Genomic DNA, 25193 nt, shown 5'->3' with positions numbered 1-25193 from the left:
TGGTGAATTCTCATACGAATATCATAATACTGACGTTTTAATGCTTATTTCACAATATAGATCCATTTTCTCTCATCAACAGTTGAAATCCCATGTGGGCGAACTGCACAGTCAGAAACCAACACATTGAAAAGGTCTCTGTTCGGCTATGGGAACGCAATCCTGGAACACAACACTACTTCAGCAACCAACATGACCTCTACCACATCCCCTCCTTCAACACCAGCCAGTACCACAGAGCAGTTCATTGCCACAAATTACTCTTCCGCAAAGCGTTCGCGAAAGAAACTACCTCTGTGGAAATTAAAAGAAGCTGAAGTCCCCTCTGAAGAGCCGCATAGGCCTTTACAACGCATTGTTGGTGGGAGGAAGGTCATTCCAGGAGAGATCCCATGGCAGGTAAAGTATCGAACCACAGGAAGCAGAATGGAAGACTTCCTGTTTGTATTGACAATTCTGCTTACCAACTTTTTTCCTTCCTAGGTAGCACTGATGGCACGTCCAAGTGGTCATTTATTCTGTGGGGGCTCCATACTCAGAGATCGTTGGATTATTACTGCAGCACATTGCCTGGTGGAGGCACGAGGGTCCTTTTTGGTCAGAGTGGGTAAGATTCACAGCAGAGACATGACGTAGCAGTAGAGTATTAGCAACGTATCAGTTTGCAGAAAGTTAATCATCAACTGTTTTGACAAATAAGTTGTGTTGGTCATAAAAAGGAAAGAACATTTGGTTTACTTTGTTAGTCATGTAACTTGTAGCCAGTCTTTCCATTATGTTAAAGTTCAGTGAGCCGATCCGACATGGAAAATGTTATCCCTCTCAATGAGGCCTTATAGCTTTTTTTTGTACTTTCTAAACTAAGTATTTAATTTAAAAAAACTCAATTTAAAAAATAAATTTATAGAATTTAGATTTATACCGAGATAATATGTTTAACTTGACACATTTTCTACCTAAGCACATCCATCAAGGCTTTTTAAGAACTTTTTCACTTTTAACTGATATCTCTATCTTCAGGGGAGCATAACATCGACGTTAAAGAAGGCACAGAGCAGGATTATGAGGTGTTGGAGCACCACATACATCCACGCTACAATGCAAGTCTTAGCATGTACAATCATGACATTGCTCTGCTCCATCTCACGAACCCCATCAGGTTCTCTTCAACAGTGCGACCCATCTGCTTTGGGCCCATGGCTTTCACAGAGGCCTTAGTGAAGCAGTCATCCCCGGCTACGGTCAGCGGCTGGGGCCGTACACGCTTCCTTGGATTGACGTCTAACACGCTGAAGAAGGTCGAGGTCCCCTATACAGATCGAACAGAGTGTAAGGAGAGCAGCAGTGCCAGGATCACTCCTGTCATGTTTTGCGCTGGATACTATAATGAGGAGAAAGATGCCTGTCAGGGCGACAGTGGAGGTCCTCACACAAACCGCATTCATGACACATGGTTCCTGACAGGCATTGTAAGCTGGGGGGAGGAATGTGCAAAAGAAGGTAAATACGGTGTGTACACCCGGGTGTCAGTTTATTACCGCTGGATAAACCATGTTATGGGGTTAACTAAACGCATGCTGGCATTTGATATGGAAGACCCTGACTACTGACTTAAAAGATTTTAGAATTAGAAAATACGATTGTACAAAATACAGTGCATGTCAAATACAGCATGCTGTGCTTCAAAAATACAAGCTGCTTTTCAAATAAATATTTGTTGAAAGACTTTGATATCCAATTATCAAATCTAAATCCAATCATCTAAGCAGGACAGGCTACAGATGCCAATGTATTAAGAGAGCAGTTAGCCTATTAAATGAAATAGAAAAGAAAAAAAAAACAGAATGGGTCATTTACATAGAAATCTACCATACAGCCTCATGACAAAAGCAAGATGCTTCATAAACATGATGGAGCATGCTATATGGGTATGTTTAAAAAGTTCTAAAGGTGCTTTCATTATTCAATGTGTTCATTCCTTCTGTATTAAACAGACGATTACAAAAAATACCAAATTCAAGTCGTGAAGAATGCAGCAGTTGCAGCAAAACACACCTTTACTTTACTGTGACATAGTAGTAATGCCAGTGAATCAGGAAGGATATTCTTAAATCAATGATTCAAATATGCAACCTAAAGCTTTAAAAAAAAAAAAAAGGAAAGTTTGCACAGGAATATTATTTAAATCTGCTTTTACTAAAACAAGAATACAGAAATAACCGTCTAAATGTGATTGTTTGGCAAAAGACTCTTAGCCTTAGTTTTTCAGCCAAACATATATTCATATCAAAACGTCTAATTATTTGAATGACAAACAAAAAATTGATATTGCAATAAATCCCCTTCATTCAAAGAGTATTTCCAACAGAACCAAAGCTGTACAAAAAGTACTGACTGCATTAGAACAACAACCTGCTCACTTTCAGTTGTCATGCACTTCCGTGTAAAGAAACAAGCTTAGGCTACTGGGATCACCAGGATTTGTAACATTTAAAGCAGTTTTTCTTTTTTTTTTTCTTCCTGTATAAATCTGTGCAAATACTGCAGCATTTTGGATCGAAGCAACAAAAGAAATCGTCTTATTTGAGCCTGTGTGAGCTAAAAGGATAAATAAAAGGGGGTGGTGCAGAAGAGTCTGGCATAGCTGCTGTAAATATATGGGGATGTCATTTCATTTGAGACTAACTACACAAATACTTCACAATGAGCAGGAGCAACATGACAGCAAAATAAATAAATTAACAACTTAGGAAATATGTGGTGCACAGCAGCCCCTGCTGCTTTCTGAACTCATTACCATATCAAACACAATGTATCAAAGGCAGCCCTCCGACCGAGGCCTCGATTTGATGTGGTAAATCATATAAGTCTGCAATCAATAATTAATTAAGTGTTCGACACAGACGGTATATACTTCATTTTGGCTGTAAGATCCCTTTTAATGGTAGAGCAAAGATTAACCGGGCTGTAAGGCTGAGGAGGAAACAATCTGCTTCTGAGGTGATTGAGTATATGCAGCATAGTCTTCTCTTAAGTTGCCTCGCTCCTCCTTGTGTGTGCCGTGACTGACAGTTGGCTCACACCAACATCTTCAGGAAAATGACAGTATTTTGCACTCTGCTGCGACTCTCATATGTCTCTCGGGAATACGTTGCCATCAGTCTCCATCATGTTACACTGTGTTTTGCATTGCAGTCGTTGAAGTGTCAACTGCTGCCAGCATGCAGGGGGTATATGTCTGCCCTGCCTCCCTAACGTCATACATTCAAGAGGAAACGAAGCAGCACAGCAAGAATGAGGGGGGAAATTCACTGTGAGAGCGATAAAGCAGCAAGAAGAGCACATTCAGGTGGCTTTTTAGTTAACATTGTACCTCCGCCTTATCAAAGTGCCTGTTGAATTTTTGAGAGGTCAGTTTAAAGCAAGAACAGAGTATTGGATTTTGCAAACAGTGAATACAAGACACTCTACAAAAGCAGGGATAAAAAAGGCATTATGGCATGGCACATTTTGGCATTTTCTGACTGTACAGAAGAGTGCGCCTTGAGGAAAATGGAAAATGTCAAATAATTACACAAAAATGAAACACAGAGATTCATTGAATACCACAAAGCTTACCACATATACAACAGTCTCTTTCTTAAGAAATGTTTCAGGCAAATCCTGGTGTACCATCAATCCAGCACAAAACTGAGAGAACCAGGGACACACACACAAGCACTCAGATATATTGAAACCTCAGGTATTGGTTTGAATAGAGTCCACAGTTTGTGAAATGACCCAACGCTGCGGTGGGAAAACTGACCTCCTGACAGCATATGTTGCAGATTAAGCGCCAGAGGGACCAAACAGACTGGTAATACTACCAGTCAGAAAAGAGGAAGAGCAAACGGGATCCAGGGGTAGGCTCTTGATTGTCCAATAGGTCTCACAAACAGCTCCTGTGCCTTTGTGCTGGTGCCTTTCTATCTGAAAACGTTCGCTCAGAAGATTGTCAATGAAAGCTGATGGAGAAATCAAATCTATGGATGTTCACATTTTTGTCTTTGATGAGTGAACAATACTGAGGAAAGCAGATGCACGGAGGAGTGAAGAGAGGCTTGCTGATAGTGCATCAGTTATGAGCAACAGCGATGACTCAGTCCGTTCCTTCTGCCTGTTCATCATCCACAGGTAAATATTAGAGTCACGCTCTGCTTTCTTCTCTACGGGGAGCTCAGCTTTCTCACCTTCAGGTTGCCTGGATCTGCAAAAATAACACGGACTTCAAAAGAAAAAAATCAAAGCGAAAAAATACTATGACTCAACATAGAAGTACATCACTTTTCTTTACCTCCTAGTCTGGAGGAGTTTTCTCGACTGCTGTCCCTTATAATCAGCCGCAGGCTGGCAGCAGATATGAAGCCCTCCTGTCGCCGGTTCAGATTTTTCACCAGCCTTCCAACCAGGATTTAAGGTGTCCAGAGTGTGTTGACGTGATGAGAGGGATTTGATCATTTTGATAAACAAACATTGTCATCAGGTTGGCTGGATTTCACTGTTTCACTTTAAAAGCAAACACAATGAAGATATTTCTGCTGTACACTCCACCTCTTCTCATGGGGCGAGCTTGTGGCTGATCACTAAGACAGACAGGGCGCTTTACCGAAGATCACATGTGGCAGAAAACTCACCAACGTCCCCTGTTGTCTTCACATTGGAGTTGGATGACATCTCCACATTTGATGGTGATGCTGTCTGGTCCATTTTGGGGACAGTCAGCCAAAGCCCTATATCTGCCTTGGGGCTAATTCAGATAGAAAAATAAAGTAAAATAGGAAAACAAATAAGGGAGATCGTTCATACGGCACCCATGACAGCAAAAGTAACAGTGTTTCATAATCATGAACAATTCAACGGAAAATGAATCCAACAGGAACAACATTAACAGATACAACGGCCACAAAGTATGTTTCAAATAAAATCAATGTTTCAAATGTTTGTTTCAATGGACTGGCGAACCATCCAGGGTGTACCCTGCATCTCTGATTAAGCGGGTATATAAATGGATGAATGGATAGAAATGTTTATTTCAAATGTTTCAAAACAAAATTCCTAAAAGACTATTTCAGATGTGTCTCCCAATCAGTTGGATCATTTCACTGTAAGGCCTGTTTTTACTTAGTTATGGATGGGCACATGGATAATTATGGGCACCAATGGATCTATAGCTGCTCTGATTTTGGAGGACCACATTCTGTACATGTGCAGTGGATCTGTGGATCATAGAAGGAAGTATTCCACACATGCACAAGAATAATCAAGCCAGTAACAGTTACAGCACTGACAGGTTTTAACATGGGTCTGATGTAGGCCCAAAGCTCATGAGCAGAGCCCTAATTAGGTTATGGCGTGTGTTGTATGGGCAGGATTTACAGTAACCAAGATGCAATAAACAGGCCTTGACATGGATAACAGCATAAAGTATCCATCTATCTATCAAATGTAACTCAAAGACCAAAAGGCAATGCAAATTCAGGGCATGAATGTGGAAGTGTGGCTGAGTATGATTTAAACATTTTTTGCTGACTTTATCAAGTTCATCATTGGACGAGAGCCACCTTACCTTGCCCAGCTGCTTCATAATTACACGACAGCCAAACACTGAGGACATCAAGCAGGTTGCTACTGGATGTGCTTTAAATTAGGCTTAAATCTAGAGGTGATCAAGCCTTTGCAGTGGCTGCACATTCTAGCAAAGTACCCTCTCTAAAACCATTCGGGCAGTTTTGTTGATTTATTCGGAAAAAGTCTAGCTTTCGATGTTTTTCAAAAAAGAAAAAACAAAAAAGCAGGGACAATTTCAAAATCATTGTCCCTGTACTCGGTCTCACCAGTTGCACCAAAACGTTCTCCTCGGTGTCAGATGGGTGGAAGTGGTCCCTGCTTCCAGACCACTCCTCCAGCCCCTCACAGATGTCTACTGAGACGTGAGCCCCGGGCCAACCTGGGACACAGAAATGCTGTTAAAGGGGATTGAAGAGCTAAAAATTGCTACAACTCTGAAAAAGCCCCATGTAGATACTTAGTAACTATATCGGCATTAAAATGGCCCGTTTAACACTTACTGGGAAATTAACAAGAACGTGGAATCAAAAGCTAATCTCAGTAGCTGGACCTTTTTCCCCCAAAGTCCTGGATGTACCTGGTTCTTCAGATCAAAGTAAACCTGAACCGCTGAGGGTGAAAAGTTAAATATCTACATTAGTTTAGGATTATGAAGAAAATCAGCAGCAGTGGAGCAAAATTTTACAAAGCAAATATGATTTGGATCAATGCCCTTACAATTATCTGTCATTTAGTTACTAAGTATCTACTTGATTATGACATAAACATCAAGGAATGCAATTTACTCACTCCTACGGTTGTGCTGGTGTTTAGGGGAGTGTGGCTGGGGGTCTGGACTGCTCCTTCCTGACTCAGTGTCGTCTGAGCTCACTGACGCTCTCTGCTGTTTGCTGGGAAAATAACACAAAACAACACCCGTGTTTACATGCAGCAGTCTGCCACTCTCAGGATAGATGCTGTCCTCAGCCATAAAACCTGGAGTCAGCTCTAAAATATGATTCAGAAAGTAAAACCGTCCCCAAATTACTGCCAAGAACAACTCTGCCCTGTTATTTCTCACACAGTCATGACACCAAGCAGACAGCACAGAATGTCCGACGGCCATCTGAGATCTGGTCTCGATTTATTAAGTAATCCAAATGTAATGATCTTGGGTTAGGGTTTGTCATTGGATGTTAAATAGGGAAGTTTCTGAGAAGCGAACCTTCAAGTTGCTTGATCAGATCTCAAGAAACGAGCCCAATCTAAGAAAAGAAAAAACAGCCGCCATGAGGAAATTAAGAGGATTCATGGAATGAAACTAAAATTCTTCTTTTGTTTGCACTTTGCATTACATGCAAAATAGCAAATCTGAGATGCAGAAATAAGATATAGTTTTTGAATCCACATTAGAAAGCCATGGAGGAGTTGCTAAGACACTGACACGAAGAGTGGGGTCAGTTATAAGCCATGATGGAGGCTATAAAAAAAGGGGGGGGGTGCAGCTGACGATCAGTATGCAAACACAGCAGCCTTGGGTTTTTGCTCCACATGCCATGGTGAGGCGAGCCAGGCTGAGTTTACCACTGAGCGTTACAGCAGGTCAGTGGCGCTGGGAGCAGTGGCGGGGACGCGGCCGGGGTCGTTGCCGGGGGCTCCGGGGACGGGGGCTCCGGGACCGCAAACACAGAAACACGTCAGCTGACAGCGAGACCAAGTCCAGCCCCGGCAGACAGCCCCTGGGGACCCCTCTGGACGGCCGCATTCCCCTGCAGGTAGGGGACGGGAGGAGTGGGGATAGGCAACTAGACAGCAGTGCACATGAACAGAGAGGGGCCTGTGCCCACTGTTACACACTGCCACGCACAAAGCCAAAACCAAATGATAATCACATTCACCACAGCTTTGATCTCATATGAAAAATGCAAATGTGCTGGCTCTGTGACTGTATGTGTGGGGGTTTTGCAAGGGGTTATGTGTTTGTGTGTTTGTGTTACTGCAGCCTACAAACATGCTCCTAACACACTTCTGCTAAATACAGAGTATGTAATTAACCGAAGACACTGACCTCTCAGTGAGGGGTGGAGAAAGCGGCATGTACTCAGCCATTTGGCCATGTTGATATGCTTCATCTGTGGAAAGAAGGGGAGCAGTATATTTGTAGTAGTTATAGGGTGAGAATTCACTTTGTGAACAGGTTTCATTTGATTCTATGTTGAACATTAACTTCTTCTTATGGTGAGAACCTCTAAGCACAAAAGCTCATTACTAGCTGTTGAGTTTTTAACCATGTCTCATGGGGAATAAGGCAGTGAGAATCCATTCACAGCTCTGATGGTTAAGTGGGGACCTCTGTTCTTACTAGTGTTTTTTTTTTCCTGTATGTAGTTAAATTGCCTACACACCCCTTAGCAGCTTTTGCTGGTTGGTCAGAATTCTTCGAAGCTCATTGAGCCAAGCCATCTTCACCTCCACTGTAGGAGCCTGAGAGACAAAAGACACGGACTGGTGAGAAAAAAGTGTGGATAGCTACTAAAAGATCAATCTCATATTTCATACAATCAAATAAATGTAAGCAAATTGTTTACATTTCTCTCATAGAATGTGATCTGTCTGATCGAAAGACCAAAAACCAAACCTAATATTTCTAAACTAAACTAAACTAAACAAGATTCCTTAGAAATATCAAGATAATAACTAATTATTGCTATATTCACAGCAGCTCAGGTTGAAATGATTAAACATCAAGCAGTCAAAGTAGTAAATCTGAAATAAAGACAAGCTACTGTGTTTAAACGTCTTACCTGAACCACGTAAACCTCCTCCCTTCCACTGTACCAGATCTCAAACTTCTTCACATCACCCTTGATGTTCTCTGTGATCCCCACAGCTGTCATCTGCCAAGAGACGAACACACGAACAACACAAACAGCGCATCAGAGTTACATCATGTAACACATCTGTCCTGTCTTAACAGAACAACATTTGCACTCTCACGCACACCTCAGCTGTGTGACTGCTTCCTTCCCACATCCTCAATAATAAATCAAGAGCCGCAGCTGCCGGGGCGACACCACATGTGACACCCCGAACGTTAAGACATACAACAAAAGAAGTGTCACAGGAATGTATCTTGTTCTGCTTCCAGCTGGGCAGCTTAAAGATGTTGAAAGATAATGACATTGATGATGACATCAATTCAGAGTTCCCTGTAAATAATTCCTATCGTCACCCGGTGCTAAACCCTAAGAACAGATTATGTTAGTGACAGTCACAACGATAATAAGTAATACGCTGTGGTTAACCAAGCAGTTACAGAATTAAAAGAAAATTTGTGGTCTTATTTTTTTCTTTTTAGGATTTACATGATTTATAGGGACGAGAAGAAAGTTGACACCAGCAACCTCATAAAGGCCTTAATGTAATCCAGCAGAGAACCGTTCACTTCAAAGGGATGGGAGCTTCAGGGTGGTATGATATGTGTGTGGCACCATATGGATGGGATGCCTATAGAGACAGACTTGTCTCTAACATGTAACAGAAGTTTTCTTCAAGGAGAAATCCCTCATCATAGTCAAAACATGTTGAGCAATTGGTAACATATAATATTTCTATCTACCAATGTTTAAAAAAAAAAGTTCCAGACGAACCTTGAGACAGTGCTTGAAGCTGTATGAGGGGGTCTTGTCGCTGCCGTCCCCATGGTCCTCCCTTCGTTTGCATAACAGTAGGGCCCTCTCATACAAGAAGAGGTGTCTCTGCATTGGCTTGAAGCGAGCCAACTCCTTCATGCGTGTGGGACCTCTCTTATGGCTGATCCACACACTGAAAGAGCCCTGCATCAGCACACGGCCAAGCTCACAGATGTCACCCTACGGATGGAGCAAGGAGAAATTCCTGATGCTGCGAGTATAATCAGAACACTGATCTCAAAATAATTCAATATGAGGAATTCAGGAAGAAAATAGATAAGAAAGGGGTTGTTTACCTCATATCCTGTGATGGCAATCTGATGCATGGAGTCATTGACTGATTTGAGCAGGTCCAGCATGGCTGCCAGCGCTCCCTGCAGCTCAGAAGTTCCCTCACTGTCGGTGCTGTATTTTAGCAGCTCCTGAGAATACAACAATGCAGCACATGTAGTGAGATATGCACACAAACATGCGTGCAGTACGGCAGCTAACACATTTTGTCTTCTTTGAGTTTGGCTTGTTGTGTTATCTGAAGAACAAAATTAAGGTCAGTCTCATGGAAAACACAATATATGATTTCATTCCCTAACCTTGAGCAAAAGCTGGTATTTGGTGAGACGCTGGACTGGTTTCAACAGGTAGGAATCCAGGCCCAGCTTGTGCTCCAGCTTTCTTTGACACTCCTTCACACAGAGACAAAGTTAATCCCTAAACTGCATGCAATGTGTGTCAATGACAAATCACAGCAAGGTTTCTCACTGGTTGAGAGGCTAACATTTATTCTGATGTGATGGTATTAATTGGTTTAGAGCTCGAGTGGTAGATCTCATCCGTCTGTCTACAACTAATATTCCAAATTGTGTACGAAGTTAAAATATCTTAAGCCATTTTGCATGACACCAAAACAGAAAAAAAAGTTAAATCGTGGCAAAGCTTACCTGAAAGAAGCTGCAGTCTGAGAATTGTCTCCACAGTGCTTCAGAGCGTGGCTTATTCTGACAGTAGCATTCATACATTTGGAAACTTTCTTTCTGGGGAGACAGGACAGAGGGATCTGTTCTCAATATATGGACGTAAATAACATACAAAAGGTCTAAAGCATAAAGAGGCTATGTAATATAAACATTAATCATCTCACCCGCTTAAGAAAACACGCTCCCACACCTTCAGGAGCCTCGAGGCATCCTTCTAGGTCTTGGAGGAAAACCCTGAATTCCAAGATAGGCCCATGGCCAAGAATCAATTGAAATGATCATACAAGTCAAAGAAAGCAGCAATACATACACATTTTATACATAAATCAACTCCATAGAAAACGCAGCTGCTTTCAGATGACTTCTTTCTAACACAGACAATTTATTTGGCTCTAATAACAGCTAAATTATGCCTGAAACTCAGCAGGTAGGAAGCAACACTAAATAATGCAACAGTGTAGATTTTCCTCATTAATACTGTACATCCTTGGTTATCTAAGCTTTCAACAGGGGGTGATTTGCAAAAGCTCAAATCAGAGTCGTTTTTGTTTTTGGTGAGGTAAGCTCTTGAAAAACAACATTCAGGTTAGACTGTGTGATTTCTCTATTAGTGGGTGTCCATTCAATTATAAACAAAGAGCTAAATCCCACCTTTGAAAAAATAAAAAGCTAAACAACCTTAATTACAGCTCCTACTGGGACTGCTAACATTGTACAGCCATTACTGTTTCTTGTGTTGTACATTCTGTGTTCGAATGGGTCTCTTTGTGTTTTGATTTATTAATAACTTGCCTGCTGTGAAAATTGTAGATCTCAGGCATGTTTCCAAAGAGAATATCTCTCTTACTGCGAAGAATTGGGGACAGAAGCTCCGACAGAGCTGGATTGTCCATTTCAGCCCTGTAACCCTGCATTATTTATAGCAACACGAAATGATTAATACAAAGTTGATCGAATATGTCAAAGCAGGGGTAAATTAACAAAAAAATCTAGATGACAACAACCACATTCACACTTTTTTAAGATGTTCCTAAGAGCCTATTTGAATCATTTGTCAGAATGTTCATACCAGCAGCACTGACAGCAGCTCCTCCACATAGATCCTTTCAGTCTCTATGAGTTCTCTCATCACATGACTGTGACGCAAACAGACGGACAAACAGACGGACATAAAAAGGGAGCCAGAGGGCATCATTAGCACTGAGCAAAGAGAATCACAGCGTAAACAACATCAAAAGCAGTAGGGAGGACAAACAGATGGATGGACGAAGGCCTCCTCACCGCGTCAAGAGATCTGGGCTGTCATCTCCATCCAGACTGTATGACACACAGCTCCGGCTTTCCTGGTAGTCATGAATCACCTCTATCTGAGCACACCACAGAAGGTCAAGATAAGTACATTATGAGATTAAATAAAAAACCTTTTGGGAATTCGGTGCAGCTGTAAGAATGGAAGGAAATGAATGAAGCATGCAAAACAAAAAAATATATAAATGTTAAACTTCACTTACTTTTCTAGTATTAGGACTCTTTCGAGATGCTCTCTTACCAGGAAGAGAGAGGTCGAATGTAAACTTCAAACCATCACCTGCGAAATCCACATCATCATCATCATCAGTAGCCAATCAGACAGTGTAATTCATATACAGTGTCTGTTTCCATATGCTCTGGGGAGACATACTGAATGGATGACTACTTTAAATACCCACATTTCATGTGACACAATTATTTTTCCATTAACCTTGAGTTTATACAATTCATCATCAAAGGGGTTCACTGGTTCTTCATAGGACTTTTTAGTTGTTCACCAATTTTAAAAGTCATAAACCAGTCATGATGTAAATTACAAGTGATCGATGATAATAGAAAATAGATTTATTTCTCTAAAGAAATAAAGATTTAAAGCAGTATTTGGCAGTTATGTCAGTTTTCAGCTGAGTTCTTTACATGATGGGCAAAGCTCAGCTGAGTGTTTTGCCTGTTTGTTCCATTTCACGTTAATGAATGGTGTGTATGCATGTGTGAGGAGGCAAATGTATGCATGTAAGCATGTACCAGATCAGATCAATCAAAGGTGACCACTTCTCCCCTTCATCTCCATTCAAAAATGGCCGTTCTTCCAAGTATCAAGCGAGCCTCAATGGGTTCATCATAATTCCTACTTCTTGCTATTACTTTCACCACTATGGCTCATTTTCATACATAATATATACAGACATGAAAAGAGCCAAAAATAATACATTCAGTGGATGAGAGCATATTCACTGGAAAAACCGACACCCTCAACACATACTGCTTTAATTAGATACTACCATACTGCAACTTTGTACAGCCTCCCTTGCATCACAGAGGTAGATAAAAAAAAAAAAGGTTCTTTAATCTATATGAACTATATAAGGTTCTATGACAGCTATTGTTGAGCAGTCAGATTCCCCGTGGACTACCCTAGCACTCAAACCCCAAAGGCCATTAAGGCAAATCTTGGTGCTACACAGTTGGTCCCTATGATGTGATAATTTAACCATGGTGCCTAAAGGAAATATATGTGGGGGAGTGTGATTGATGCCACAATAAAAGGGCTGGGATTAGGCGATGTACTAGACCTGATGGGGTGGGGGTGGGGTAGCAAAGCAGATCTGAGACTGTATATGCTGCAAATCTGTGCAGCTGACCCTAAAGCATGTGCTGTTTCATCTGATGTAATGAAGATGATTCCTTGTATAACTCTGAATTTAAGAGGAGACTCATTCTCTAGCATGGTTCTTTTTGTGAGATAAGATGCGTGTGTGTATGTGTCGTACTATGCTTTGGGGAGAAGAGTGGGGACTTAGAGCGTGGTGGGTTTTCAGGTCTGGGGGCCACCAGCTGGATCGGTCGCACATGTTTGTCAGCCAGCTTCTTCAGACTAGCCTGTCTGTTCTGGATCATCTGCTGCACTGCTGTGTGCTTTTCAAACGTTTTCTCAATCTGAGCCTAACAGAGAGACGCAAAGGAACCGGAAGAGAAAAGATACAGAGGACAAAGATTGGCATACAGATGTATGCTGATTTCCAGTAAGTTTCAGATGTTAAAAACAAATGGTGATTGTGTCAGACGCTTTTAACATACAGTGTTAATGATGGGATAGCTGACCTGTAGCTGAGGCGTGATGACAGCTTCATACTCAATGGCAAGGATATCAAGACCTGAGGTCAGCATGGACGGTGTCTCCTCCAGGAACTTCTCAATGTCCCTCAAGGCAGCCTGAGCCCCCTCCTTAGACTGGAACTTATCTACTAGGTGATTGGCCAACATATACGCTCCATCATCACACCAAGTTTGGGCCTGAGATCAGAGAGCACACAGGTATCATACAGATATATTTTGCTTGTGTCTTTACTGTGCTTGATGTAAATAAATGCATGTCTGCATTACCTGCTCAAGACAAAGCAGCAGCTGGTGTGTTTGCAGAAGAAGAGAGTGCTTGGTCTTGAGAGCAGCGGAGAGTGTATCACAGTGGTGGCGAAGCTCGTTGCAGCGTTGCATAATGAGAGCCATGGCGTAGTGGTGACCAGCTGATAGCTGGTGTCCATGGAGGATGATGATCTGGGCTCGAGCCATCACCTCCTGACAAAGAAACACAGTAGGAAGGGAGTCCATTTTTTGGTACATTTTGTACCCATAGTTATCAAAAACTTTTAGGACCTTCCTTTGCAAATCATATATTTAGTTGATTTTTGGAGTGAAAATTGTTTATATCCAACACAGGCAGCAAATACAACATTAAAACAACAACCCCTAACCTAAAAAGTAGCTCATTAACATGTGAAAAAAGGCTTTGACAGTGTAATCGGAGAACCACTGACCTGTGCATTAGATTCCAGGAAGTCCAGCCTTTTGAGAGCCTGATCTGTTTGAGCCAGAGTGTTCACGTTTATGGACAATTCTTTCTCCTGACACATGAGATGCTCCAGACACAAGTCCATCTAAACAAAGAGGCACACCATACATTACAACCACATAAACCCATTAAGGCCCGATGCGACATATGCATGTATATCCCTTTCTAATTGGCTGCAACTTTCACCTGCTTCTCCCTTTAGAGTATGTTGATGCATAAACATATTTTTTGTGTTTTCATAGTTTTCAAGACACATGACCAATGTTTGTTTCAAATGTTAGAGCAAAGTATATGGCTTACTGCTGTCACACCGCGGTGAGGTCAAGTGTGTTTTTTGTCTCGTCTCATGTCACGTTTTGTCACTTCCTGTTTTATTTTGAAAGATTAACTCTCCTCTTGTTTCAGGTCACTTGCTCTTCCTCTCGTGTCCCAGTCTAATTGTCGCATGAATGATTCCACCTGTTCCCTATTATCCTTATGTGTATAAGAGTCTGCGTCTCCCCTTGTCTTGTGCCAGTGTTTCGTATTTGTTGGTCAAACGTGGGCCACTCTTGCCTTTCCTAGCCATAGCCATAGCCATAGCCATATTATTTTTTCAGGAGAGGTTTTTTGTTTTCCTCCGTAGCAGGAGTGACTTTAAGTTAAAACTAAATTTTGATAATCCTTTTTGTTTTTCCTCCTTATAGTGGAGTGATTCTTATTTTGATCATTTTTCATAGATATACTTCTCTCACTTCGGGAGAAGTATATCTATTAATAGATAACTTCAATAGCCTGCTTTGTTTCTCTCTTGGAGAGCCTTGTGAACTCCTGCTCCTTCATTAAAAGCTTTTGGATAAATCATCTCCTGCTCCTGCGTCCTCCATTCTCTGTGCCTGACAACTGCAAATGTTTTAGCTCCTAGGTAATGTGACCTACATATAGAGATGGAATTTTTAGCTTGATATTTGTAGTTGCAGTTCCTCTTTAGAGGACTTTTTATGTCTTATTTTAAAAGAAGTATAACAGAAATAAAACAGCACACAGCTGTTGACTACATATGTTTAATGGGGAGTATATAAGCATATAAACAAAAAACATGTCAGACATGATGATGAGTACATGAAATACTTACCTCCTGAAAGCTTTGCTCATATCTGAGCAACTGAAGGTACTGATGGAGTTTTAGGTGATGCTTCTCAAAGAAGCCATCAAAGGCTGACTCCATGTCTCTGAGCTGGGCAAGAAGCCTGAAAGAAAAAGGAGCTTTAACGTAAATCTCATGCATTTCCACTGCAAGATTCTCAGTTTAGTTTTAGAGGTGTGCAGTTTCGGGGAAGCCGCTGTTTTACCTCTGCACTGTCTCCCAGTCCAGTTTCACATCCCACTGGGAATCATCCTCCTTCCCAGAGGCCTCAAGGCTGGAGAGAAGATTGCGGCCCTCCTTTGAAACTGACCTGATTGCATCCTTTAGAATAGAAGATAATTAATAGACAGTGTCAATATTAGCATATGCATTATGTATGAAACCTTACCTTAAGTTTTCTGTACTTTACTGTGTGAGTTTCGAGGAGATGCTCAATGGCTTTCCCCTCATCAGGCAGCTCTGTCTCTGCAAGTTCAGTGCCAAAGCCCTGCAGCATCTGAGCAATGTCTTTGACTGTTACTGCAAAACTTTCAATTGCCTATAGAGGAAATTTAAGAAGAAGAAAAAAAACAGACTAATACTCGACGGGGAAAAAAAAAAGATAATGGCTAAAACTCTTATATATGCTTCATATCAAACAGCAGCTTTGTGAAAACAGGACAAAGATTTAATTAGTATAGAATATTATAGGGAGATAGTGAAATGATGCAAGTGATTGTTTCACTCCAGCTTTTTTAATTTTCTGTTTACCGTTCGTAAAACGATCCAGTCACTGTGACAGTAGTCTAAAGTCCCCCCAAATTCTGATGTCAGCTGGTTCTCATCAATGTAGCGCAGTAGGTCTGTGACAGAGCTCAGCATCACCACCTAAATTTTCAGACAAACCTGAGACCTCACAAAAACACTTTGCTCCTTATCATTACCTATTACTTCACACCTGATTCTAATTCAAGGGAAAATAGAGTATTGAAAGAATCACAATCATCTACAAATAAATGTAGCATCTATGTAGGCAAATGTAGGCAACAGATTGAAGGGTCGTGAAAAGAATTTGGGAGGCAAAAAAGCTTAAAAACTGAAATCAATGTGTGTTCTTTGTCATGTTTACCACACAATTTAGAGTCATGGAGCGCCGGTTTACTACAAGAATGAGTTGTACCTTGTCATGATGTGAGACATATTTGGTAAACGAGGAGGAGCTGCCTTACTGGCATCTTAAGCATGAAGTCGTCTTGGCTAAAGCGGAAACCGATATCCGTAACAGTACGGTGGAAGAAGCTGGTGGGTCGGAGCACCAAGACCAGGTGGAGGTTCCCAGGAAAGGAAGCCTGGATGAGGGAAAAGACGGCCCCTGTTATGCTGATGATGCATACCGAGGATTCAGTATAAAACATAAACAAAAAAACATCACTTAAGGTGCTTTCACAGAGCAACTCTGTATGCATTCTGGCAAAGGAAGAGATAAGATCTGAGAGGGGTAAAAAAGAACATTAACAAGCTTTTATCTGACAGGAGAGACTTCAGCTCTCAGCTGGTCTGTCACTCTGGTGATTACTGTCAGCCTAATGGATTAAAGGTTCAGTTGCTCCACTCTTTACATGCATCATATGGTGCATTTTATCTTCAGGCTGTTTAATGGTATTGTCTGACACTCAAGAGATTTCCTATCAGCATCTGCATCATACTTATGACACAACAGCTGTATAACAGCAGCATACAAGCTTGATAGAGGATGGGATGCAGTTAATAACGCTGGCAAACTGACCGGTAGTCCACATGGCAAATAAATTTAAATCACACAGTTCGTCTTCAGACTACAGTATCGTGAACATTGCATCATGCATAATGCAAAAGCCAGCTCTGCAGCAGGATTTACAGTGCATCTATCTCAGTGACAGTGTCTCCTGTGCATTTTATTAATTGCATGTGACGCAACCTGACATTCATTTCTCCTGAGTCGATTTTCACGAGGAGAATTAACCTGAAAAGTCTTTAGTGTGGGATTTGTTCAAGATTTACACGCAGACAATCGCATGACTAAGCAAAAAGCGCGCTCTGCACCGCAGTGCTACACTCGCCAGCAGCCACGGTCGGTGGCCGTGCCGCATTCACCCTGCCCGCCCAAAAACTTCCCCCCAAACTCCTCAGACTATGAATCAAACAAGCAAAAGTGCTCGTTACCGGGCTCCTGCGGATCTTCGGCATTCCTCTGTGGCAAAAGCAATCGCTCATGATGTCAGAAGCCATCGCGATTAAACAGAAGTTTCCATCGGACCACTGAAAGTCATTGACAAGCTGAGGTATGCAGCTCCCTCCGACTGGCTGACAACAGCCGCAGCGCTGCTGCCGCCTGCTGCCTCTCAGGTGGAGGGTGGCAGCACTCACTGCAATGTTTCCCCTCCCGCCAGCATTGCTCCTCATCCTTTCCTCTCCCGAGCATCCCGCGTCATCGCTCATTTCTGCTTACTCATACATTTGCAGCAGTATGCAATGGGACATCCAGTACGGACATGTTGTATAGGATCCTCATGGAAGTATGCACCATTTCGAAGTGTTGAACAAACTACACTGAGGGGGGGTGGAATTTACTAAGCTAACAAAAATACATTGATGATATTCTCTCAGTGCTGCTGTCTTGGTGAACCTCGGGTTTTGAGAACCATGGACAGCAATTTCTTTAAGAAAACATTAACCTTGAACCGCTGTTCCATATGATGTCCAAACTGTCCAGAACCATATGGTTAAGAATACAGAGGCTTCATTAAATGGATAAATATCAAACTTACAGCTATCCTGGCAAGTGCAGTTTTGATAGATGCCCATGTATCCAGTCTTCGGTCTAAAATGATGATAAATTTGACTCCCGTTTGCCTCGTTCTGCGACAACAACAGGTATTATAGTTATTTGCAATGAAGGGGGCTTTTAGGATTTTATAAAAGACACAAATGTTTAAAGAAAACGAAGAAACAAAAGGAAAACATAAAAAATCCATATAAACTAGATTAATCGTACTTCACAATAATGACATGTCATTTACAGGCATTTTTCATCTGCATGAGACTTCATTTGTTCCTTTTCACATGAAATTTACAGAGGAAATATTTGAGCCCTGTACCGGATCCAAAGTAAACTTTTCTCATCACATGGGAGAACGAGGTTTGGACATAGAGGGCATCTGTAGGATATTTGATTCTGACCAGCTGTGCTCGGAATACAAGCTTTTGGTGCACTGCAGAAAGGGAAAGACTTGGGTAGGAATAAATGAGGGAGGACACACCGAGGAATGAGAGTGAGGTATGTAAAGACTTTGGCTAAAGCTTCCTCTGGAATGTCAGTGAACGCTGAACACTCTGGGAGGGTGATGATGACACTGGAGTCTTCCCCACGACCCCCTGAAGTAAAACAAAGCAGAAAAACACAAGCATAAAATTTCTTTGGACAATAGAGGATACATGATTCTTAGGAGAATTCTTCTAGAATAAATTACCTGACAGGTACGCCACCTGTTTCTCTATGTAGCCTCCCACCTCCTTCATGCTCACTGGGACAGTCACCTCTAGAAGACAATGCAGCAATTCTCACAAGATTAAGAATGCAGAATGCACAAAATTAACAAGACATTTGTGTGAAATTGTCTATGTGTGAAGAATAATCTTTGAATATGGGTGTCATGTGTTGTAATATATCCTCCAAGTTTGGTAATAACATTTTCAGGAAAATCTTATCTCCTCAATGCTCTCAAACAAATTTGGCAAACCTCCTTTTTATGTGCTGTTTTGTTTGTAACAAAATGTTACAAAAGTAAAACAAAATATTATATTCTAATGCAATAAACACAAAATGGCTCCTGAAACTAAACCAGGGTGCATCTGCTTTGGTAAACATTTTTAAATGGCAGCATCTGTTTTCCATGATCGTAAATTAATAACTGTAAATGCTGCATCAATGTGACAACAGTGTGGGATCTTGTGCAAGTAAGAGATTGGCATCATCAAAAAACACTGTTTGACTCACTGTACTGCATCTTAATTGAGGCTGAAATAGAATTACAATGGCCCTCATTGCCTTCTTGGTCCCATTTGTGTTCTAGTCTGAGTAAATCTAGTTTCTTAAAGCAGTCAGTGCAGATCAAAAGAGGCTTATATCTGCACATTGATGCACCAAGGATCGTTCGACCGGATATACAGAAGGCAATCAAGCTGTGCATCATCTTATGACTATTAGCATATGCTCAGCTTGCATTTACAGTGCACTGAGCACATGGAGTGGTCGATCTTCACTGTGAGCATAAATGGGTTATGAGGTTTTAGTTGAGGAACAGCCTAAACCTTTTAGCTTTCAGCCAAAACAGAATAACTAACAGAAGGATTTGTATGTAGTATGAATATGAGTATTACACAGTTTGGAAGTACTAATTTCTTTAGTTCATACTAAATATCCCTGCCATTGATCATCCATTAATGTAAGCAATCACAGGGCAAATTTCATCACTGACACTAACATATTAAGGAGCATGAACAGTCCTCAAAAGGTACATATGTTTCGTAGACACAGACAAAGAAGGGTTTAATTTCTCTTCTCAAAAATATGGTTCTCAGAAAAGTACCCTGTAAGGTACGAAAAGGGTTCTGCTGGTAAATACTGCAGAGGCAAATGGATGAATAGATGATCTAAAGTATTCACAGAAAGATGTGGACAGTGTGCTGGTGTTCTGGTTTGCTCTGGCTCCTTTAAACAGGAAAGTTTCACAGTTTGAATCTCAGCTGTGGTCTTTCCGTCTGCAGTTTGACTGATCCTCCTCCACCTGTACGAGTTTTCTCCCGGTAATCTGGCCCTCTCTTCCTACAACTTTCTCCCACTGTCCGAATTAGTGATTCTAAATTGACACAGGTGCAATGGAAATGTTCCAATGGATACATTTCTGTATCAGAACATAAGTGTACATTTTTGTCACTGGGGGGTGCAGAATTCTTCTTTTAAAGTGACCGAAAAGAAGGTACGAAGAAACTATACCCAATTTCAACGTATACGTTTTTATCCTGCTGGGTAAAAGCATTTGGACCTTTTTGGGACCATACCTGCATGTTGATTTGCAGAAATCTTGGTGAGAGTAGTGTGTGTGCACTTGTAGGGAACACACCCAACACAACTTTTTTTAAAATAATAATTTCTAGCTTAGAGATAGTAAGAACATAGTTAGAAAAAGTCAATAGAAGGTAAAAGTAAAAGAATAGAAGCAAAGGATGTGTACGCGGATATTATCCAGCATGAGGAACTGAGAAATCTGTGCATTTTCTTTTACCTTCCTGCTTGTACTCTTGAACAATTCCGCACCCATTGTGATAAAAAATGTGCCTCAATATTCTTGTATAAAATGTACCTTGTAGGATGTAAAATACACAGACCAAGTTCTACACCTGCTTCATCCTGGACAGGCTGCTAATCCACCACAGGGCTAACGCAGAGGCAAACAAGCATGCATGCTCACACTTATGGTCAATCTAGAAGCACCTGTTACCCTGACTTACATGTTTTTAGGAATCTGTGAGGAAGCCCAAGTACACAGAAGAAAACCCAGACAGGCACAGGGAAGACCTTCACACTCCACATAGAAAAGCCCCAGCCGAGATTTGAATCCCAACTTTTCTTGTTGTGCGGCAACAGTGCTAATCACAACATTACGATCTGCAAGTGAACATATTTATATAAAATATAGACTGTTATTTGTGGAGAAGTCACTTTTAGCTCCAAACCCATCAAGATGGTACCATTCTGAAGTCCTGCTCAGGTCAACAAAATGTCTGAAAACATCTAACCTTTTAAGTATCAAACGGCAAACTAAATGTTAACAACTAGCTGAGAATCAAACCAGAAACCTTGTTGTTACCTCTCAGACTGTGCCATAAATAAATAGAAGAAGAAATTATAATGACAAAACACAAATGCTGCCAGAATTCCAATCTATTCTGCCATTAAGTGCAATAGTTACACAAATCCGAAATAGCTCTGAATAAGCTAATGAGTTTAGCCTGATTGTACATAGGTTTATTAGAGGTACAATACATGCCCTTAGTTATAAGTGATGACTTTGTACCTTTAGAATTAAACAAATGTCCACAACAATCACCTTCCAGATCATTTCTATATCTTATTTTTCTGAAAACTGTACATTTAGGTACAGGAATCAGACCTCTATTTCTGTGCGTTTCTTCATCCATAATTGAACGAGACATGAAAGATTTATTTTAAGCTGGGAAATAGAAATTGTATAGTCAAAAAAAAAAGACAGAGGTGTTGTTTTCCACGAGAAGACTGCAGTCATAGTGTGTGTTAGGGAGTGAATAATGAGCTGAACTGGTACCTGCTGAATATTTTATGTGCGTCTGTAACGGAGATGAGCTGAGCCCTGCCGGGCCACAGCAGCACCAATGGCTGGACAGTTCACACGCAGGTGCAAGATAAAGTTACTGTCACACTTGAATGGCTATACAATCATTAATACATGGCTGCAGAAGGCATTCAATAGGATCTTGAATTAGTGGCGGTAATGTGATGTGCTGCAGCTACATTGTTATCCAGTGTGATCACTGCATTTTTTTGTGGGCTTGAGTTATGTAAATGGGAAAAATATTTAAGCATGACCTGGATTGGATTAGTGAGCTACGTAAGCAATTTTGTTTTTACGGAAGTTTGATTTTAGCCTAATAAACTTGTGGAATCAAAGGTCACTCTCACTGGAGAGCTGTACTGTATGTGATTAAATGCATCCCATGAGTGACTGCCCTCTAGTCTGTCATTGATGCCTCCTGTGGCACCACTATAAAAGAAGCAGAAAACACGAGGGGCAGCTTACCATAACATGAATTACAATAACTAATCTGTGAAAGAAAATGTTCACAAACATAATTTCACCATGCTTTTTAAAAGCCATTTCTTTTAGGCACTGTTTGAACATGCGTCCTGACCTCTGCAGGTGACATGCAGGACAGTGTGTACAGATGAAAGTCAAATAAGCTCTGTGTGCCTTTCTGTTCTTACACGCATAGAAATAGAAATGTTTGCCAGTGTGGATGGAAACAGAGATTTGACTCAGACCGATCCCTTTGGTCTGCTTACAAAGCTGAGGGCAGGAAGCTTATCTCTGTTGTCCAAACAATGACAACTATAGATACCGAGTTCATAATGTAGAGCTCCTACATGACAAGAATCACCCACAATGTACTTTGTCATATTTTAGGTCCTTAATAATACTGTATTGACAATGATCAATAAGGGAAATTGTGTGAAAAGAAACTAAGTGTTCAAAAATCCTTTGAAATCATAAAAAAACCTGCCGAGTGCAATCTGCCAGCAACTGACTGAACTGATGGAACAGCACCACGCCATGTTCACATTGTAAAATAAATGTTTGTGAATCATACAGTATGCCAGTGAAAATAGTGTGGTTTAAATGTAGAGTGCACAAGCTCATAAATGCACGATATAGTACTCAGATAGAGTAGACATGTAATCTCACGCACATGTTCATAAAACACACAGGCTGAGTCTCACACTGCTTTTAGGACATGAGGTTTTTGCCAGATGAAGCTTTAAATGCTCAGAGGGATTAGACTGGTGGGTGGTAGGAATCTGGTAGAAAACGGTGAAAGAAATTTTGGTTTTCTACCCACTGGGATACATGAAAGCTAGATTGGTTTTAGATCAGAAAGGCCTAGATTGCGAATCCTGTACAATAACATCACAAGGCTTTGGCAAGGAAGCTGCTGATTTTAATTGTCACTTGCAAGGACATGGGTTCTGCACCAAATATCTTGGGGTATTTTGCAAGGATTTGTGACGATGTAACTGTTTATTTTCAGCTACTCTTAGAGTGATCTTTGCTCTAATATTTAAAGTCTAATGCATGGGCTGTGAGTGTGTGTAAGTGGTGCACATTGCACTTCCTGTGCTGTGGGCTCTTGGTATTTTAAAGTGTCGAGTGATTTACCATTACTGCAAGTTGTTTTTTTTCTGCAGAAAAATCCCCATTTTCTGTATGCACTATGCAGACAATGCAAACATGACAAACACATAAAAGTGCTACAAATATATGATTGAATGTGTGAGGTTGGGTGGGAGTTACAGTCTGTGTTAAGGCACTTCAAGCAGTTTGGGTGTCAGCTGAAGCTGAAACCATAAAAGGGTGTGTAGTGTTGGACAAAGTTAAGGCTCCGAGTAGTGTTGATACCATTTCACATGACTTTTGCAGTAACAATGGGAGTATATTTTCTTTGGGTGTTGTCTATCAACAGAGTAAATCTGTTTGGTGTTCATTGTTTGAAATCGATTCAAGTTCTCACATTCTCTAAAACAGGAAGACTAAAACACTTGTGAAAATGTCCACCTAAAACAAGCCACCTAGAGGAAAATGTGCAACTTTTCACAACGGAAATGACAGGAGTGTTGTTATTCTTCTATACGTTCACCACTGCACCATATGTAAGCAGATTAGGATAAACCGAGAGAGCAAGGTTCACAATTTAAAAGCAAGGCTGGCCATTTTCCTGCTGCCTTTGGCCCGTATACTCCACATCAGTTAAAATGAACTGGAGACGTAAAAAGAGGCCCATTAATTAATAACTCAAGGGTGCCAACATCCTGCGTAATCACATTGCTCCCGGGGGAATGCTGCTCTGCTCCCATAAGTCACATCCAGTGCTATTTCTGTCCGTCTTCTTACCTTCTTTTTCCAGTGTTATGTTAGCAGAAAAAGATGCCTTTGAAATAACTTACAAAGGTGTGATGGTAACAATGTTTTGTGTCATAGATTGATTTCTTTATCATGTTAGTAATGTCATTTTATCAATGGGTCATAAGTGTTTTCCTTTCCTTAAGGCAACTGCATCAAGTGACGGTTCATTAGCCTTGTAGCTCAATACATCGAAACAGCAGCTTGCAACATGTATCATTTGTTCCATACAATCTCATGCCTCTTTTTGACACAAATAGAACACTTTTGTGTTCATCACCGTCCAACTGATCTACAAACCCAAGCACACATATACTGCGGTTGCAAATTCTTACTATGGATAAAAATCTATCCATCTGTGATGGCTTAAAATAGCTGACATAATCCCTGCAGTAGCCCACTGCTGGAGCGAAGCTGCACTAACTGGCACATCAATAATACTGGCGAACCAACGGTGCAGTTCTCCAGTTACTTCCAGTAATGGCTCCCAGAAGTTACGAGTGCTCTTTGTAAATCAAGCTATAAATTGAACTCTGCCTCAGTACATGTCGGTGTGCAGCAAAGAGCAATATGAACTCTAGTATTGAGGAATGCTGTCAGAAAAGAGAAAGAACTGCATTGAAAAGCCTGAAAGAGGTCTGTCAGCATTGCGTTACTCACGCTGCAGAGTGTTCTCTAACTGGGAGCCAGCCAGCATGAGGCAGCTGTAGCTCTCCATCTCCTCCTCGGACTTCTCGCCCGGCTCCCTCTCCTCCTGCAGCGAGGCCGGGCCCATTCCCTCCGTCTCCAACACAGGATGAGGCTAGGAGAACCAGTGGTTGTGCGAGGTGTTTACTGTAGTCCAGGCCTCACATCTTCCTCAGTCGTACAGACCTCCATAGTGTACGTTTATGCAAGCCTACGACATGGAAAGTCCGCGTGCCTCTGCAGGTCCCAAGTTCCAGAAGGGACACTTCCCTGAGGTTGTTGCTGGCTCCTCCTGACCTTCAGCTGGATAAAGTGCCTCCACACTGAGCTGTACAGCTACAATACAGCAGAAGAGCTGTCCTCAAAGGCAGAAAACAGTAGTTTGTTGACCCATTGTTACCATGACTGAGTGCGATGTTGTCGCCCCCCCCCCCTTATACACACCAGCGCCGACAGTCTGTCCTGCTCTCAGCAGCAGTCAGCTACTTCAAAACAAACACAGCTCCATCTGGCCACTGC

General features: G+C 41.4%; 2 protein-coding genes across 6 annotated transcripts in view; one reads left to right on the top strand and one right to left on the bottom strand.

Annotated features, from left to right (window-relative positions):
- Nucleotides 1-1610, top strand: part of f9a (coagulation factor IXa) — a 13253-nt gene extending 11643 nt beyond the window's left edge. Inside the window, exons 7-9 of the mRNA XM_075480511.1 lie at nucleotides 83-399; nucleotides 484-607; nucleotides 1021-1610. Coding sequence (XP_075336626.1) covers nucleotides 83-399; nucleotides 484-607; nucleotides 1021-1610 — 1031 coding nt within the window. The remainder of the gene's footprint in view (nucleotides 1-82; nucleotides 400-483; nucleotides 608-1020) is intronic.
- Nucleotides 6-25193, bottom strand: mcf2a (MCF.2 cell line derived transforming sequence a). 5 transcript variants are annotated; one of them, XM_075481667.1, is made up of 30 exons: nucleotides 24648-25190; nucleotides 18747-18815; nucleotides 18537-18651; nucleotides 18045-18135; nucleotides 16467-16586; nucleotides 16009-16125; nucleotides 15647-15796; nucleotides 15464-15579; nucleotides 15247-15361; nucleotides 14098-14217; nucleotides 13667-13858; nucleotides 13385-13576; nucleotides 13054-13225; nucleotides 11764-11840; nucleotides 11534-11619; nucleotides 11322-11388; nucleotides 11045-11160; nucleotides 10417-10486; nucleotides 10217-10309; nucleotides 9869-9961; nucleotides 9575-9700; nucleotides 9237-9458; nucleotides 8391-8483; nucleotides 7992-8070; nucleotides 7655-7718; nucleotides 6397-6497; nucleotides 5874-5986; nucleotides 4674-4786; nucleotides 4334-4437; nucleotides 6-4246 (listed from the first exon to the last, which is right to left on the bottom strand). In XM_075481667.1, the coding sequence occupies exons 1-30, from the start codon at nucleotides 24760-24762 to the stop codon at nucleotides 4206-4208; spliced, it is 3342 nt and encodes a 1113-aa protein (XP_075337782.1). In that variant the 5' UTR covers nucleotides 24763-25190; the 3' UTR covers nucleotides 6-4205. The 5 variants fall into 5 exon arrangements, 4 of the variants coding, with proteins under 4 accessions (XP_075337782.1, XP_075337783.1, XP_075337785.1 ...); XR_012772732.1 differs by lacking the exons at nucleotides 6-4246; nucleotides 4334-4437 and adding an exon at nucleotides 6108-6216 and having other exon boundaries at nucleotides 4703-4786; nucleotides 24648-25192; XM_075481668.1 differs by lacking the exons at nucleotides 18045-18135; nucleotides 18537-18651; nucleotides 18747-18815; nucleotides 24648-25190 and adding an exon at nucleotides 17440-17999.

This window comes from Odontesthes bonariensis, chromosome 13 (assembly GCF_027942865.1).
Source record: "Odontesthes bonariensis isolate fOdoBon6 chromosome 13, fOdoBon6.hap1, whole genome shotgun sequence".
NCBI lineage: Eukaryota > Metazoa > Chordata > Actinopteri > Atheriniformes > Atherinopsidae > Odontesthes > Odontesthes bonariensis.
This window is presented reverse-complemented; position numbering and strand designations above follow the sequence as displayed.

Coding starts and splice junctions, on each gene's coding strand:
- mcf2a (XM_075481667.1), bottom strand. CDS start 24,762: ATGGGCCCGGCCTCGCTGCAGGAGGAGAGGGAGCCGGGCGAGAAGTCC. Junction 16,587..18,044: donor CTGCACTTGCCAGGATAGCT/GTAAGTTTGATA, acceptor TCCCTCATCCAG/GCTTCCTTTCCTGGGAACCT. Junction 14,218..15,246: donor ATGAGCAAAGCTTTCAGGAG/GTAAGTATTTCA, acceptor CTCTTTGTTTAG/ATGGACTTGTGTCTGGAGCA.